Source organism: Micropterus salmoides, unplaced genomic scaffold (genome assembly GCF_014851395.1).
Source record: "Micropterus salmoides isolate LMB-PRFRI ecotype aquatic unplaced genomic scaffold, ASM1485139v1 Ms_hic_scaffold_15, whole genome shotgun sequence".
In the NCBI taxonomy this organism is placed as follows: domain Eukaryota; kingdom Metazoa; phylum Chordata; class Actinopteri; order Centrarchiformes; family Centrarchidae; genus Micropterus; species Micropterus salmoides.
The window spans coordinates 2,985,359-3,002,276 of record NW_024040596.1 but is presented as its reverse complement, the minus strand read 5'-3'; the positions used below and the strand labels follow the sequence as shown (position 1 = coordinate 3,002,276).

Here is a 16,918-nt window from a genome sequence, read left to right as displayed (position 1 = left end):
TCCAAGCCCTTTCATCACTGATGGACTTAGACCCGGAATCCCAATAGAGGGTTCTTAAGCTCGGATCGGATGTGACTGTGAGAACCACAACTGCATGTTAAGTAAACCAACTTTGAGATTAAGATTGAACATCCAACAAATCATAAAAGGAGCATATTAAGGCAGAATTATAATTCTCCTGCTTTGGCTGACATGCAATGCAGTATCAGACAAGGGCACGGTCTGTAGTCCTGCATTTCACCAGTGGTGTGGTAAAAATGCTTTATATAAGGAGGAAAAACAAGAGAAAAAAAAAAAAAAAACATGTCATGGAAGATTTGGGCAATTTAAACCAGTAATCTGACATTTTAATGTTTAGAGCTTGAAGTTCTGGCCATTGGGTCTCAGATTATCAAACAACTTCCCAGTTCAACTTTGAGCTACAGTTCTCAAGTCACTTGTGGTTCTTGCACCGTCCAGCCTATTTTTAGCGATGTCACTGTGCTCAGAGATCCCAGCAATTCATTTTGTGAGAATAATGCTATGTAACCTGAGAAACGCGCTGGCCGGATCTACTGAAGATGCAGCTTTCCATTAAGTTTTTTAGCTTAGAATTGGTCTTTAGCATGCCGTGTTTCCAGGCTGGATAAACACACACACACACACACACACACACACACACACATAGTGGCTTAAAGATATTAGCTTGTTCAATATTTTCTTCTATTCTTGCCCCTTTTGCACAGTGCAAATATGCAAATGCATAACCCCATCTATACAGATTCAAGGCACTGTTACTCTCTTGACTATAGAAAGTCACAGTCTTCCACTACCTTTCCACATGCCACCATTACAATGCATATTTTAAGGTTTTGTTAATCAGTCTTTCTACAAAGCTGAAACATAATACCTCCGTCCTTTGTCCTTATTTGAAGGTAAACCCATCTACTGCTGTAGAATCTGCTAACATCGGAGTCCCATGACATTTTAACGTTGATAAAACAACAATTATTTTGTTAACATTCAACAAGTACAGCTTCAGTGAGTCTTACAAACAGGCACACCATCAACATATCAAGGGAAGTTGTTGAATGCTAACAAAAGAAATACTAGCCTGAAAGTAGGGCAGATCTTCGGCTCTCTAGGCCAATACACGCACATGTGTTTGCACATACACACAGACACAATCACGTAAGGACACACATACTCACCCCCACTCTTATTCCCACTGCTAAACTACCCTCCTCAGTCCATTGTGCCTGATCTATCAAACCCAAAACAAAAGACACTTGTTTTGATTTGTTTTCAGAAAAGGCCAGCTTAAAACTACCATTAAATGTGGTGAAAACCCGAGGACGCCCGGGATCCGTGGGTGACACCAAGCCAAGCTGTCAAACTTTAAAGAAAACTTCCTGCCAAAAAAAACAGCATTAATAAAACGACATAAAAAGAAGTTAGAGGAAAAAAAACAGCATGTCGCAAAAGCTGAACAAAGCTGTAAAGTTGTTGTTTCTGGGACTGCTCAGCTAACTGGCACACTGGCACATGTATAAGGTTACAAGGCCAGTCAGGAGTGGTCTCATGATACTCATTTGGCCAGAACTTCAAAGAAGTATTTCTTTATACCCAAGTCATGAATCTGTTTGATCCCAAATCAATGGTTACTTTAGTTTGATGACTCTTTCAGCCATGCGTAAAATGTACCAAGGTTGTATAACATATAAAAACTTTATGTGTGTCCTAACTGCTGCCTGTATCTCGATTAGTCCGTGTAAAGTCTATCAGAAACAATATTTTCTGCATGTCCTGAACCTGATCAAGAGGATTAAGAGGCATTTTTATTAGATTGTTTCGAGTCTAGTACATCACTCACATGCCATAACCCGCATTGAAAGTGTTAGGGGTCATTGTAGTCATTTCTCCTCATCATGTGTGAAGCGATCTGTTCCATATGCAACTACACAATGAAAGATGGGGGACAAAATCCTCTTCGCTCTGTGCAAACATGCATTCCAAACATCAGGTGATGCTACTTAAAGGCTAATTTTAGTTAGCCAAATCGAGAAGGTATCTTTGATCTGCCAGTGCGTAGGATTATTGCTGCTGTTGTTTCCTCGCAACAAACCCACATGTGACTGCCAGGATGTATCTCTCCGCCACAGCTCACCAAGGAAATACTGTCCGTGGAAACACAGTGGGAGTATGGTATTAAAAGAGCTTACATTTGGAGCATATCCACTTGGTTTGGGTAACTCACACTGTTGTAGCCTCATATTAGAAGCATTTTTGCAGAAAACTATATTTTGTTGCACTTTTCTTTCTTTTTTTTTTACAGCGTAGTCTTGCTAGGAAGGTGACTTGAGTGTGGAGAGGAGGAATGACTAGAGGGACCAATAACTCTTTTAACCCACATAGTGAGTACTACATTTTGTAGCTTGTGTTACACTTTTAAAGCTCTTGGTCCACTCAGGCTAGTATCAGTGATTTACACCAACAAAACACATACACGTCACATTTTAAAATCCCTTGGAGGGATATAGCGTATCGTCATAATGCACAACTCTAAACATCATTTACCTGGGAGTCATGAGAACGTTAACCTTCACTTAACATAACAAGGGCCGGTCGACATGACGGAAGGTTATAAACGTGTCAGTCACATGCAAGCCATTACAAATACTTCCACAATCACAGCAGGAATAAAAATATATAACACGACTTTCTGATTATGCTGCATCTGCTGAATAATCCCCTTACTGTGTGTTTTTACAGTGGCTGCAATGGATTACAGATACACTTTTAAAATGTGATAAAAACATTCCATGTCATCCATCACTCATGATAATGAGCCTGGCTGTCTAAGGCACAATAACAGTGGATTGCTCACAGCCCATGAATGGCAGAATTGTTCCAGCACAGCCTCTAAAGGTGAGACAATACTTATCAAAGTTAGACACACGGCATTGATGGTCCCAATATCAAGTTTTGTCAGGGGGCATTCAGAATCATTTATAGCACCCGTCTGTTAAGACTTCACCCTGATCTGCAGCACAAAGATATGTGCGTGTGTGTGTGTATGTGCATTTGCGCACTTGGGTTGGTTTATTCATAGACACCTTTACCCACTTAGTATCACATTTGTCAATGTCAGCCCCACATCCTAATCCCTCTTCATTTCAACACTTCATTAGTAACCCCTGTAACACACACACGCAAAACACACACATCCACGCTCATGCACAAACACGCATGTCTACACACAGCAGTGACAGGAATAGCGATGCCACACAGCAGTTTCCAGCGTTATTACTGTAAGTGCAATTTTTATTTTGTGACACTTATTTGGAGTTGACAAGTGCTGATAGGAAAACTGCTGACAAACAACAACAGCTCTTTGCAGCTGGGTGTGGATTCGTGGAAACACTTGGATGGTGTCAGATTTTACATTTAGAGTTAAATTGACATGATGTGTTTACTGGGAAACGTCATGAAAATGGCAATACAGAGAACAAACAACTTCAGACTCCTTCTCGCTGAATGTCAGAGCAAAATAGCTAACACAGTGGAGAGCAACGGTGAATCAACAGGGACATTTTACAAGATATAATCAGTGAAACGTATGAGTGTGATGCAACTTTGAATTACCTGCTTGTAAAGTATTTACTCATGAAAACAAGGTTAAACGTGTTGGCACTAAAAAGGCTTCTAGATTGCGTGTAGACATCTCCAGGATTCCAAGGAGCGCCTGTAAGTCTTTCACCTCAGCTCAAGAAAACTAGAGACGGTCTGATGTCTAAAGTATACGTCCTCGCTCCATCATTGGCAGAGCATCAAATCTGGCATGAGTTTCCCCAGACTGAGGCTAGAAGAGATCCAGTAACACTGTGTAAACGTGAGCATTCAAATGTGAACACATAGTTCCTTCCACAGTTTTTCTTTTTAAGAAATCATGAAATTACATAGAATTATGTCTTAAATACATTACAACTTATTCACATGTGAAGATAATAATGAGTGTATGAAACATTTTTATTTATTGGTTCGTGTAACAATGACATTGTAGGCCACAACTTTACTGTTTGGGTGCAGTCTCACTGCTCTCATTAACCTTGCTTCCAGCCACAGCAGGCAGCAGTTGTCAGCCGAATAGCTCTGATCAAACTGACTGTATGCTAGCCGCACCAAACAGCAGACAAAGTAAGCGACTAGCTTTTTTAACAGCTAAAAAGCCAGATATCTTTCTCAAGAGTTGATGGAGATCAAAACGAAGTTAAAACAAAAATGAACATAGGACTTACTTTTGTCAAGAGGACAAAAAAACAACTCCGAATGGATCCTAATGTTGCTGCATGTCTGCTGGAATGGGCAGTTGTTTGAGGACACATACACCATGAGGTAATTGTGTCAGCTTGTTCTGCTCCCAAAAAATCAATGAATGCAGCTTTAAATGATAGAGCTGGCAATATTCTTTATATACAGTATATTCTTATGTCCACAAATCCCACAAAGCAAAAATGAGTAGATCCTACTGGCTGGTATTGTCTGTGTAACTTAAGCCTGATACAACGTCTTCCTCTGTTGATGGACTGTGTGGCATGTGTCGTAGTTACAATGAGGAAGAGCTCTGTAGTTTGAGTCAATCCGACATAAACTGTCCATAAATACTTCCTAGCACCTCAAATGCACTGCAAAAACTGAGCTCTCAAAAAAAAAGCATTAAAAAATATTACTTAAAATAGGCATTATCTGCCAACAGAACAAGAATATTTCACTTGCTACTTGCTAAACAAGTGCAATTCTCTAACATCAAAGCCGCCTGGTAAGAAGAAATATCTTGTCAGACAAAAGCAAGTATATTTTGTCTTAAATTGAGATAATTAATCTTTTGCAGTGTGTGTAATAATCAGTATCTACAAAAAAAAAAAGAGCTATTTACTACATTTGCTAAAACTACAGTGGCCAGCTGTTTCAAGACATTACTAACTAAAAAAACAAGCTAGAGAAGTTTTTTTGTGGGATTTGTGGACAGACACTTTAAACAGAGTGTCAATTATAAGAGTCAAAGCCTTCAAATATAGGGATGTCTTTACATGTTGTTAGAATAAGCCTACTGATGGAAAAATCCTTCCAGATTTTGAATCTTGAAGAAAACCCCACCCCGTCGTCAGATGTTCTGGTCAGTGCTAGTGAGGCGTAGCTTCGGTGGGCATCGCTCTGAGCTTCTCCTGAAACTGGTTACAGTTGGGATCCCCTCTTACTTTAGGCGTCGCTGGAATCTGGACCCCGGTTAAGGGGTCAACGCACCAGCACTCACCCCGCTGGCCGTGGGTGGACATGTTGCACTGGAAAGAGGGAAGAAAAACACAAACTAGACAAGATGGAAAACACTGGAAAAAGGAGGGAGGGGTAAAGAAGCACAGCGGGAAGTAGGGGGCGCGTTAATGAAGCACAGTGGCGTGAGATGTGTGTGTGGGTGTGTGGATCTTCTGGTGGTGGTGGTGGTGGGGTTGGGGGTGGGAGGGTGAGTGAGAGCTATGGTTTGGGTGGGACAACACTCACCCAATAACAGCCCATCCTCAGGTCATACCCCCTGCTCACAACTCACAACCCATCCACAGCCACACACACACACACACACATACACACATGCACAGGCATGCCAGTAGACCAGCCCCCCCGCAGAGCCCCCCTCTACTCAGAAATGAGGTCGTAATTGAAGTGGACACAGTTTACACCGCGCACGCGGGGCAGCCACGGAGGGGACGGTGAAAATAATGAAGTGCTGGAGGGGGGGGTGAAGACTTTCCATTTTCTTCCTTGGATGAGAAAGAACAAAAAAAGTGACAGTTACAGTAATTACCCCGCGACAAGGAGGGACAACTCCAAAAGGGAGCCGAGTGTTGAGGAGGTACAGTGTTCCTCCCTGGGAACCAAGGACTCCAGTCCGAAACAATGCTGTTGTTTGTGACCAGTGATGAAAATTGGCCGAGGGGTTGAGAGCCCTGCTTTAGGAAACTGTGGCGCCTATTCAAATCTTCTTTTCTGCTCTACTATCCTCGTAAGAAAACACTGGATATGTGACCTTGTTTGTCCTCCTCTGTCTGATTTCTATGGATGAGAAGAATTCAAATTCAAGCCCCCAGTCGGAAGCACAGTTCGTTCCTCGGCTTAACAAAAGTCTTCCCATGAAGTACGCCAAACAGTTTTATTGCCTTGTAACCTTGAGCTCAGAAGCTGTTGCCTCATTCATGATGACAACATCTCCCCACACATTTGTGTGTGTGTGCGTGTGTGTGTTTGTCTAAGAGCAGCGTATTTAGGAACTGTGTGTGTGAGTTTATAAAAAAAGGGGGGGTGCGGGTAGTTTGGTTAGTGTGGAGAGGGGTGGCAGGTGTTAGTGAGGGGGAGGTTATATTTTTTTGCCAGGGTGAATTTGCCAGGCTGATACAAGAGAGTTTTGTGTTCGCGTGTGTGTGTGCGCGTGTGTGTGGGTCAGTGTATGAAAGAAGAGAGGGGAAATCCAAAGGACAACTAAACAAAATGATACAGGACGTATGAGTGTGTGTGTGTGTGTGTGTGTGTGTGTGAAAGTGGTGATCAAATTGGACCAAACTAAAATGCACTACACATGTAGGCACAATTACCTGCATTGATATTGGTCAACTAAACCTTTTTCCATCATCAAAGGCAGCGGTCACAATAATCCTATTTACAACAGCTACCAACATAATTTGAAACACGATGACATCTGCGACCACTCGAGTCTCTCTTGTGTTAGTGTTCACCGTGAAACAGCAAGTCACCAGTGAATCCCGCAGAGCAGAACACGAGACAACGCAGCACCAACTGACCCTTCGCTAAGCCTCGCCCCGAATACGCAGCCGGCCAATCACAGCGCGGTATAGGTCTCGGAATCCACTGACTCCGGCTACGGCCCGTTACGCCAGCGCCACGGTTTCGATGCATCCATAGCGCGCCGTAGCCGGAGTCAGTGAGACTTCGTGAGATTTTAACTAGGTCTGAGACTTGGCTGCGCTCCACTGACTCTAATGCAAAAGGAGTCGTCGTATTTTTCCAACATATTACTAAGATACTACACAGTATGTCTACTAGCTATCCATACAACTCTCCAGCGACCTCTGTCCTCTTCCTATTAAAATACTGTATCATCCCTGTGTGAACATTTTGACTACTTTTAATAGTTTATTGAGTCGTAGCAGCGACACACACACATCTCAGAACGCAAGTTTCTAAGGTCAAAGATGGTCAAAGACAGGGGCAAAAAAAAGGTGGCCAGGGGATTTATCAGGAAACACCTGTCTAACTCTCCTAAAGAAAAGTAACCACCACAGCTGAGCCCTTGAGTTTAATAAATAAATAAGCCATATCATTATCAATCTTACCGTCACCACCGCAGCGTTTTTTCCGACTGCTTTGGTTGCTATGATACATTTGTTGCAAGTAGTTCTAGCTGACTTTACTGGATGTAAAAATGTCAACACAGAGCAGAGTACTTGCTCTGTATGAAGAGAAGGCTGAAGCAGGTAGCGAGAGAGGACGGATATGTGGGTTCATGAGATTTTGTGGGCGAGGAAACATCTCGGCGAGTACCACCGTTTGGTCCAAGAGCTGAGGTTTGATGAAGCCCGGTTCCAGGATAGTAACCGTTGCTACGGTGTGGTATTTGTCCCGCCCCTCCTCTACTGTGATTGGACAGCTGAGTAAAAAGTGAGTGACGAGCACAGCGTTTTTCCCAAACGCTCAGCTCAGCTCCCCTTGCAATGAATTCAAAAAAGACGCTGGTGTTAGGAAAAAACGCTTTGGTGGACACGGGCCCTTAGCAAAGGGTCACAATTGCTCTTTATGGGCTCAGTCTTTCAAAAACGCCACAACCTGGTCTAAACCTTAATGCGTGATGTCACAGCAGGAGTTTTGCCTTTGACAGCGGATGGAACACCTGCTGCTGATTGGGGTGTGGCCAGCATTGTGACATTCCTGAAAGTTTCCACCCACTGAGAGCGGCCACTTTGCATTTCAGTTTATATTTAATGTTAAAATACGATAAATTAGTTCCCTGAAGAGCTCATGTGAAATAACTACCATCTGAGCTGAATAATGGAATTTGAATGAATGATAAGCCGAGATATTATTTCCAGTCTCAGGTGCCAAATTCAGACAAACAACTCTCTCTCTCACCCTATTACCGAGACACTGTTTATAGAGTTTTACATGTGCGTCATTTTATAGACATTTTCCTAACATACTGCATTTGGTACCTCTGGAAACTTTGGGACGTTGACCAGCATTTAAAATAAATATCTGTGGGTTTGAATGATGCTTGTGTCAACAACGCGCATTTGTCTTCTGGGCGGAGGAAGTGCACATGGCATTTTGTTTCTACCAGTCTTGAGATTTTTGATTATGTTAGTTTTAACACAATTATCCAGAAATCAAAATAAACTCCTTCACTGATTCATTGGCTGTGAGATGCAGTTTAAAGCACTAGAAAGAGATAATAAATGGACATTGAGTGAAATTGTTTGGTCAAACTGTTTCCAATGTCAATTTTAAGATTTAAAACTAGTTTTGAAAAATCCCAGACATATTTGTTTGATTACAACATCAAAACTAATTTAATGTGATGTACAACTTGGCACTTTTTACACAAAACAATATGGATTATTACTCATCATCAAGTGTTTGTGTGAACATCCAGTCCGATATGAACAGGCCACATTTTGACCCAAATGGACAAAAGTGTGCTACTGGGCACCTATTAGCCCATTTCCTTGAGAGAGACAGAGTCTTAAGTCCCAATATTGGTTTTGATATTAAGTCATATTCGTAATTTTCCTACATGTCATCATATTTGAGATGTTTTGTTTGACAAATCATCCTGTACTGTAACTGCATTGAAGTTACATTTCCTCCATTTTGGGGGGGGGTTTCAGTGTTCTTACTCAATAACAGTGCGTTCAGCTAAAGTTGTGTGATGGGAGACCAGTGCTCTGTCCATGGCTCACCTGTTTGGGGTTGTACAGTCCATGTTTGTCACAGTTTGGAAATTTGAGCCCATACAGGTTCTCCAGCGGGCCTCTGTTATCCTCAGAGGTCATTTTGGAGATCTCCTCTAAGACCTTGTTCAGCTCTTGCTGACAGGCGCTCTGTAAGAACGAGGAAGGACAAAATTATAAATACCAAAACTAATAATGACAATAACTATTTAGCACTTACTGAAGCAGATGTACATATACATTTACAGAAAAGTAAATTAGATAGAATGACTAGGAGACAAGAAATACAGCAAGGATAAGTTTCACTTCAGTTTGAGTCCAAGAAATGTCCAAGAAAAGGAGAAATAAAACACTTCTCTGTGTAAAAATGTCACAAATACACACATTTATAGGTAACATTTTTATGAGGTGCAGTTAGGCAAGCAGAAAGTTCAGCCAATATTATTGATGTGAGTCTGGTGGAGTGGAACACTAGTGGCTAGACTGCTTAACTCAGCAGGTGGCCACGGCCACACACACACACGCAAACCTGTGCAGACGCATGTTCATACACCTACAGAAATACCGTGCACACACACACACACACACGTATCATGTATCCACGTGTACATGCAAACACAGACACACACACAAAGTGTATCAGGCTGCCAGTGGGATCAAAGTGGTCCAGTCTTATGATTAGTTGGCTCAGGATGAGAGAGAAGGGCAGGGGTAGGCGCAGTCTGCCACAAACCTTATCAAACATCTGAACATATGGAAGAAAAGTTCTTTCTTTTGTTTTTTCTCGTTCACACTTTGTTTTTAGTCTTTGACTCCAAGGACCTTGTCCCACTCTGTCTCATAATGAGGACACACATTAACCAGCACCTCAGTACATGCACCCTCCAGTTTCACAGCTGTCGAACTGCTCTCATATTAACAGATAGGTTGCACATACGCTCGTTTGTTTCTAACTCTACATCCACATTTTTTGTTTCATTTTCACACTTGTAGCTTTTAGCCCCAACTCAATCACTTGAGTTAACTCATCACGTTTAGTATAATTCTCTCTGGAGCCACAGAAGGCTTCGTTAACTGTTTTTCACATATGCAGTAGTACTCTCTGTAAGTAATCTGTAAGCACACTTAGAAAAGTGGTGAAATTCCCCTTTAAGGTTCATTTGCATGAAACAGAAAGAATTTGTTTGTATGCCACCCCAAGGGTTTTCCAGGAATTGTTTTTAATTTCGTTGAGACTGTGAAATGTTGAGTGAGTGGTAAAGAATAGGGGGCGGGGAGGTTTAATCTATAGACAGCATTAAACTGCCAACACGCATTCCACTGTGGCGAGCAAAACAATATCTATTTTCATCACAAAGATGTTCATTATGAGCAATTACTGAAGCTAAGATGACTCCGTCTGGATGCAGCTAACGTTGCTTACAGAACGCTGTACATAATTGTGAATACATGCATAAAAGCACAAAGGTACTTTAGTGCTAAAAATATTCTAAAGTTTGAAAAAATTCTCAGTTTGAAAAAATTCTCAGTCAGTCACAAATAAAGACTTGTATGTACAGTATATCAGTATCTGTAAGCTAACTACCACAGCATTTTGGAAGTAGTATTTTTAAATATAACATCACATTATCTTTGTTGCATAATGTTTTCAGCTTTGTTGCATGTTGTTTTCTTATTTTATATCAATATATCATTAGTGCAATATCGTTTTGTGAATCTGACCTTGAGACAGCATAGCTCGTGGTTCCAAGTGATTTGCTATCATGAATTCATGGTGCTTTCAGCTTCAGTTTCAAGGGGTTGAAACATTATGTAATTAGCACTAAAGTACAACGTAAAGTAAAAGTACAGCTAAGGCTGAAGGGAATGTCATTAGTTCTGCCGGTATGTGGTCATAAACAAAGTACGGGATATATGGAAAGTTTGACCTGGTGATCCCGTCAGGTGAAAGGTCAGGGGATCACCAAAGTGATTACAATTCATTCCAAGGGAAACATGAATGCAGCACATGTCATGACAATCCATTCAACTGTTTTCTTTTTAATCAAAAGGGTCAACCTGCCAATTGCCAACCAGAGTTACTAAGACACAGTGTCTTGGAGCCATGAATGTTTGTAAAAAATAATAATAATTGCCGATTCATGCAGTAGATGTGGAGTAATTTCCCTAGATAAAAGGAACCTGCTGTTGGTAATTTATGCAAAGTCAAGGGATCACCAAAGTTGTTTGTCCTCTGCGGCACTTGAATATCTGTACCAGTGTCATGGCCATCCATCCAATAGTTGTCAGGACATTTCACTAAATAAGAAATATGTCAACTTGATGGTGGCGCTGGAGGAAAAGATAGCTAGTGCTTATTCTCTGAGGACCATGAATGTCTCTGCCAAGTTCTGAGTGAAAGAGAGCCCAGAGGAGGGCACTACTGTAGCAGACACTGTTGCTCACACACACTGTTGACCTTGTGTCACTGCTTGCTTTTGATAGGCAGACATTTCACTGCATTCTGCCACGCACGACTATTAACTATGACTACATGCAAAATGTAAGCTGGGAGGCTGCTGTGGGAAAATAAACAATTTAAAAGTTCATGCAAAATCACGACACACTAATAAACACATCGTGTTTTGTTGGGACTGGTTATTTTCTACAGTAAACATACATAGACTAACAGTTTTGAATGTAAAATCTATAACTAGCAGAGTCAACTACTTCAGACTTTCAGTTCATAAATGGACTGGTGTCAGTTATGGGTCCATAAAAACAAATCTTGGTGAGATACATATATTTATTTTTAGAATAAGGGCAGAAAACTAGTGCTTCATTTCAGATGCAGTGTATCAATCTTCATGTGTGAGAAGCGTGAAATGCTTTAAACAGCCCACGTGATAGTAGAAAAGGAGGTACTTTTATTCAAAGAACTGGTATTATGTCCATTTTACAACTTTGCTTGGAGTTATAGTAAGTGATACATTTAGAAGAAGTTCAGAAGGTTGAGTTCTTACCTGAGGCCTAATCTGGGCTTGAGGGTCTTCTAGCTGATTTGTCTTCATCTTGGTTTTGCGCTCATTCTGGTGTTGTTTCATGGCGGACTCCTGCCAAAACCAAGCATCAAGGGCAGGTCTTTTGGCGAGGGGACTCTCAGTCCCGCGCACCTCTACAACCAGACAAGCATACAAACCTTCTTAGACAGACAATTAATCTGCAGCATCTGTACATTAAATCTGCCAAGGTCAAAGAAAGCTATCCATCCATCGTCAACCGCTTATCCTGCGTACAGGGTCATGGGGGCTGGAGCCAATCCCAGCTGACATCGGGCGAAAGGCGGGGTACACCCTGGACAGGTCGCCAGTCCAAAAAAAGCTATTCAAAGCTAAATCGACCTTTTGGTATACTTTCTATTTTTTATCCAATTGTAACATTTAATACTTTGGAGGTTCACAGAAATGATTCTAGAGAGTCACCTCTTTCTTTAGTAATCTGAGCCCTGTCTCTTGGGGAAGTAGTTAATGGACAGATGTTAAACACACAGAAAACTACCTCATCTTTAGACATTGCTGCTTTCTTTTAGTATCCATTCTTTAATCTCAAGCTGCTTTTAAAAGCCAACATTTTTTCTAATAACAGGCCCTTTTACAAGTCATCTTAATCCTGGAATTAGAAGACAAAGTCATTCTGTGTCCTCCAGGCATCCTGTGTCCCTCTTACCTCATGCCACTAATTCTATACTGGACAGTCAGGCGTTGCAATTGCTGTAATTACAATGGCGACAGTGTGAACAATCCCCATAAGATCTTTTCTGTGAAACAACTACAGTGCTACATCCAACCACTTAGGTTTCTAACACTAGACTAATCATCCAGTTTGCACAGGTCCCCTCTGAGCAGTGGGGTCACGCTGAGTGTTTCCTGCTGCTTGTCATACCAAAGCGTGTTCATCATTTGTTGGACACAAGAGAGACAAAACACAAACAACAAGCGAACAAGTTAATTCAGAACAGAAACAGACGAAGCATGACGGCAAATGAACACAGAATGTCAGTCCCAAAATCAAGACCACTGACTGTGAGTGTAAAACACAAATATATGGAGGGGTTAACATATTTATCAATGTATCCATCGACATTACAGACATAATGATCCAAGATTGTCTGACACATTCAACAGTAGAGCTGAGTAGCCGAGCTCGACTGCTAGTCAGAGGTGGTGAGTCCAGACTCGTGAGGAAGCACTTCTGATGAATGCTTTTCATGCTGAGTAAGGATATTTTTAGGGATATCTAACCTACCTGCCAGAGGCTGTGTGTGTGTTAGAGAGTTTGTGTGTGTGTGTGTGTGTGTGTGTGTCTGTAATTAGCGTTGTAAAAACAGGAGCTGAACTCTGAGGTTGTAAATCATGGCTGTGAGGGAAAGGCCCCCGAGTGAATCTTCAGAGCTCATGCAATGACACTGTCTGAAGTGTTTCTGTGTGTGTTCACATGTGTCTGTGCACATGAATTTTGGTGCACACACTTCCAGGTGTCACACCCGGGGCACACTGCCTACCTTTACCAGTGCTTGACGGCTATGTCGCTGTACTGCTGCGGCTCACATGCCTGAGTGTCCACACAGACAGCATTGCTGTCAGCCCTATCTTTCTACTTGAGTTTGCCTTTGATAAATAATAATAATAATAATAATCTTTATTTGTAGAGCACTTTTCAAAAACAAGTTACAAAGTAATTTAACAAGTGTAAATACAATAAACAATACAAGTCTTGTTAACAAATGAAGAGATTCACTCCACAGAAACGGTAAAGTGCTTTTAATCAGAAACTGTTACAGGAGTCATTGACTTAATAACATTTTAAGTATATATATTTTTTTGTCTGTGACATATTCTACAGATTCTATATTCTACACGTGCAACAGGCATTTGTCTTACATGCTACATTCAGCATTTAAACATTCATATAAACATTTTTCAAGCATTTTTTTTTCAATTTTACTAATAAGTTGAGAAAATGATTTGTCTGCAATGCAAGTAACAAATGTAGTGGAACAACAGTGTGGATTTGTGCATTTTATATTGAATAAATTTGGAGCTACTCCAAATCCCTCTCTCCTCTCCCAGAGAAGAGCAGGGGTTGTTAAAGATCAACTTCAACAGACTGCTGGGGAGACCCCAAGGGAAGCGGGGGTGAAAGTTGCTTTCTCTAAGCGCTATCCCTGACCATAAAACTGGCACCTTTTTGATTCCGAAGCTGATAACGCGGGGCCTGACTGTTAAACTGACAAAGGGACACGAACCAGCGATTAGCATTTCCCTGAACAGCCTATCAAAACTTCCCTCCCCACACATGTAACCGTAGCAACTGACCTTGCTCTGTGTTTCATTACCCCATCAAAGGGATACCCCCTGTCTCACCCAAGTAGTGACATAACCCAGGACGCCTAACTTTAAATAACCAAAGACTGGAGTCTCCAAAGACTCAAAGCATTTAATTAAGTTTAATTAAATCTTTAGTTACCTGATTACGTTTGCCTTTATGTGAGTAGTTATGTTAACATGTTGTTGCTATCTGTTGTTGATATTAGTGCTGAAAAGAATCTAAATAAGTTACTTTTGCAGTGTTTTTATTTTCAGCAAGACACTTACTCATCTAATGGAATCAATGCTTGTTCATAATACTTTCCTACAAAATTCCTTTAGAAATGATGATAAAGAAATGTTTTACTATACTCTTAATCGCCAGCTTGAATTTAAGGATGAATAACTAAATTCCCCAGTTCCTAAGGAGAGATGATCTTGGATTAATCTAAGCTTTCCTCATGTAACCTGAGCTCCCCCAAGTGGACGAAATAAGTATTACATACCATCGTGGGAAATGCCGTTAAATGTATAAATATCCTGACCAATAATGTGACAATTGTTTCCTGTTACCAAATGCTTAACTTAGAATGGTTCAACCATTTGACCATTGAGGTGCGATTGTGGAAAATATTTGATTATAATACGTGGAAATAGATTTTCTTTTCTTTTAGACATTAAGTTTAGAAAGGCAGTCCCTCGGGAAACCGGAAACGCCCCCTGGGGAACCACGCCCCAGGCAACAAAAGAGCGACACGCGGCGTCGTTCGTTCTCTTTTCTGCTCTCGTCTCCCTCTCGGCTCTCTGCCCTCTGGACGCTTCGGCACGCGTGCCTCGCCAGGCAACGCCCTAAGAGTTTGGCCAGCCCTTTGTTTGCTTGAAGCTACACATGCGAAGTGCCGCGACATCGATCTGTCCCTCAGTTTGTTTTATTTTCTTTATTTCTTTTGTTTTGTTATAGTTATCAGTCCGTTAAGTTACACTGGACTCATTCAGGAACGACCAAGTTCCATTTTAAGCTTTTTCGTCGAGCCAACTTCACCGAGGTCAGACCAAGCCACGTGGTCTCGTCAGCGGCAACGAAGGAAACCTGAAAACAGCCGAATTGCCAGATGGAGGACGGCCAACCCTTGAGGTTTTTCTTCAGTCAGACATGGAGAACCCCGGAGAATCCCTAGCAAAAAGCCAGGATCGGGCAGCTAGCGTGGGACCCGTGCAACAGGCCAAAGCAGGCCGTCGACAAGCCGTAAGACCTAACACACATTCTGGGGTCAGAGATGTTCCGAAATGTTAATATTTTTCATTAGTTCTCCTATGCCGTATGAGTCAAATGCTTCCCAAAATCGAACCTCCAGGCTCATTGTGCTGCCATTGTTTATTTACCCTTTTATATCACATTAGTTGGAGAATAAATTCACTGTAATATAATCAAGAACTGTGTGTGTTGCCTATTTCTATGTCCCTGCCAAGAGAATTGACCCTTTAGATATGAGACTGACTGATTGATTTAAGATAATTGAGCGATTATTAACTAACTGATGACTAGTAATAATTGTATAATTTTGCTGTAGTATTTTGCTATGCAAGCAGTTGCGAGAAGTACAGTTGAGGGTGATGGGAACATCATTAGTTTTATAGGTACTGTCATAAACAAGTAGTGAACAAATGTTCTTGCAGGAACTTTAAAGATGAGCTGACTATAATTCAAAGTAATTTCCTTAGATAAATGGAAACTTTGCTGGTGGCACTATATGTTAAGTCAAGGGATCACCAAAGTTTTTCATCCTCTTAAGGAAACTTCAATATATGTACCAATGTCCATCCAACTGTCAGGAAAGAAGTCAACATGATGCTGGAGGAGAAGCCAGGGAATCCACAAAGTCAATAGTGCTTAATTCTCTGGGGACCATGGAAATGTCTGCGCCAAATCTAATGGAAATCCATTCAATATTTGACGAGAAATCTCACTCTGAACAAAAGTGGTGGATCGAGCCGTCATTTACCGTAGATTATAACTCCTTATTCCTTGTATGATTCTGTGTGACTGTAGCCATTTAGGGAAACTTTTCCAATCTGAAATTCCACAGGCAAACAGTTAAAACTATGAGGCCACAAATAAGACATTAAAATGTGAAGACTTCAAATTATATTCACTACAGTGTGTGAGCAATGGCTAAAAGTCACAGGCTCCAACCTCCAGCTGAGCACACAAGCCTAGAATTTTTGTTCCAAGTTGTGTTAAGATATTCACAAACAGTGGAGGAATCTCTTGCATGTAGTGAGAGCTTCTGCAGAACACATTAAACATATTCAAGAGAGAGCTTGGCATTTATAATTAAAATATGCTACTGCTCTGAAAAAACTAACAACGTGGCGAAAAGTGATATAGTTTTCTTTACCCCTGGCAAAACTCACTGGACAGGAATGTTAAAATGCTAACCGAAGAGCAAATATTGACAGGTTATAAAAGTGTAAAAGCCCCAACGTATGTCTATAGCTGTGTTTAAGACCTTATTTTCTATAGACACATAGGAACTCATGACAACATGTTCCAGGGAGAATAAAAACAACAACACTTCT

General features: G+C 41.2%; 1 protein-coding gene across 1 annotated transcript; it reads right to left on the bottom strand.

Annotated features, from left to right (window-relative positions):
- Positions 1-3,273: 3,273 nt before the first annotated feature.
- On the bottom strand, positions 3,274-12,169 carry LOC119903820 (insulin-like growth factor-binding protein 2-B). Its single transcript, XM_038720061.1, has 3 exons — positions 11,996-12,169; positions 9,003-9,143; positions 3,274-5,321 (listed from the first exon to the last, which is right to left on the bottom strand). The coding sequence occupies exons 1-3, from the start codon at positions 12,074-12,076 to the stop codon at positions 5,163-5,165; spliced, it is 381 nt and encodes a 126-aa protein (XP_038575989.1). The 5' UTR covers positions 12,077-12,169; the 3' UTR covers positions 3,274-5,162.
- Between the last annotated feature and the right edge of the window lie 4,749 nt (positions 12,170-16,918).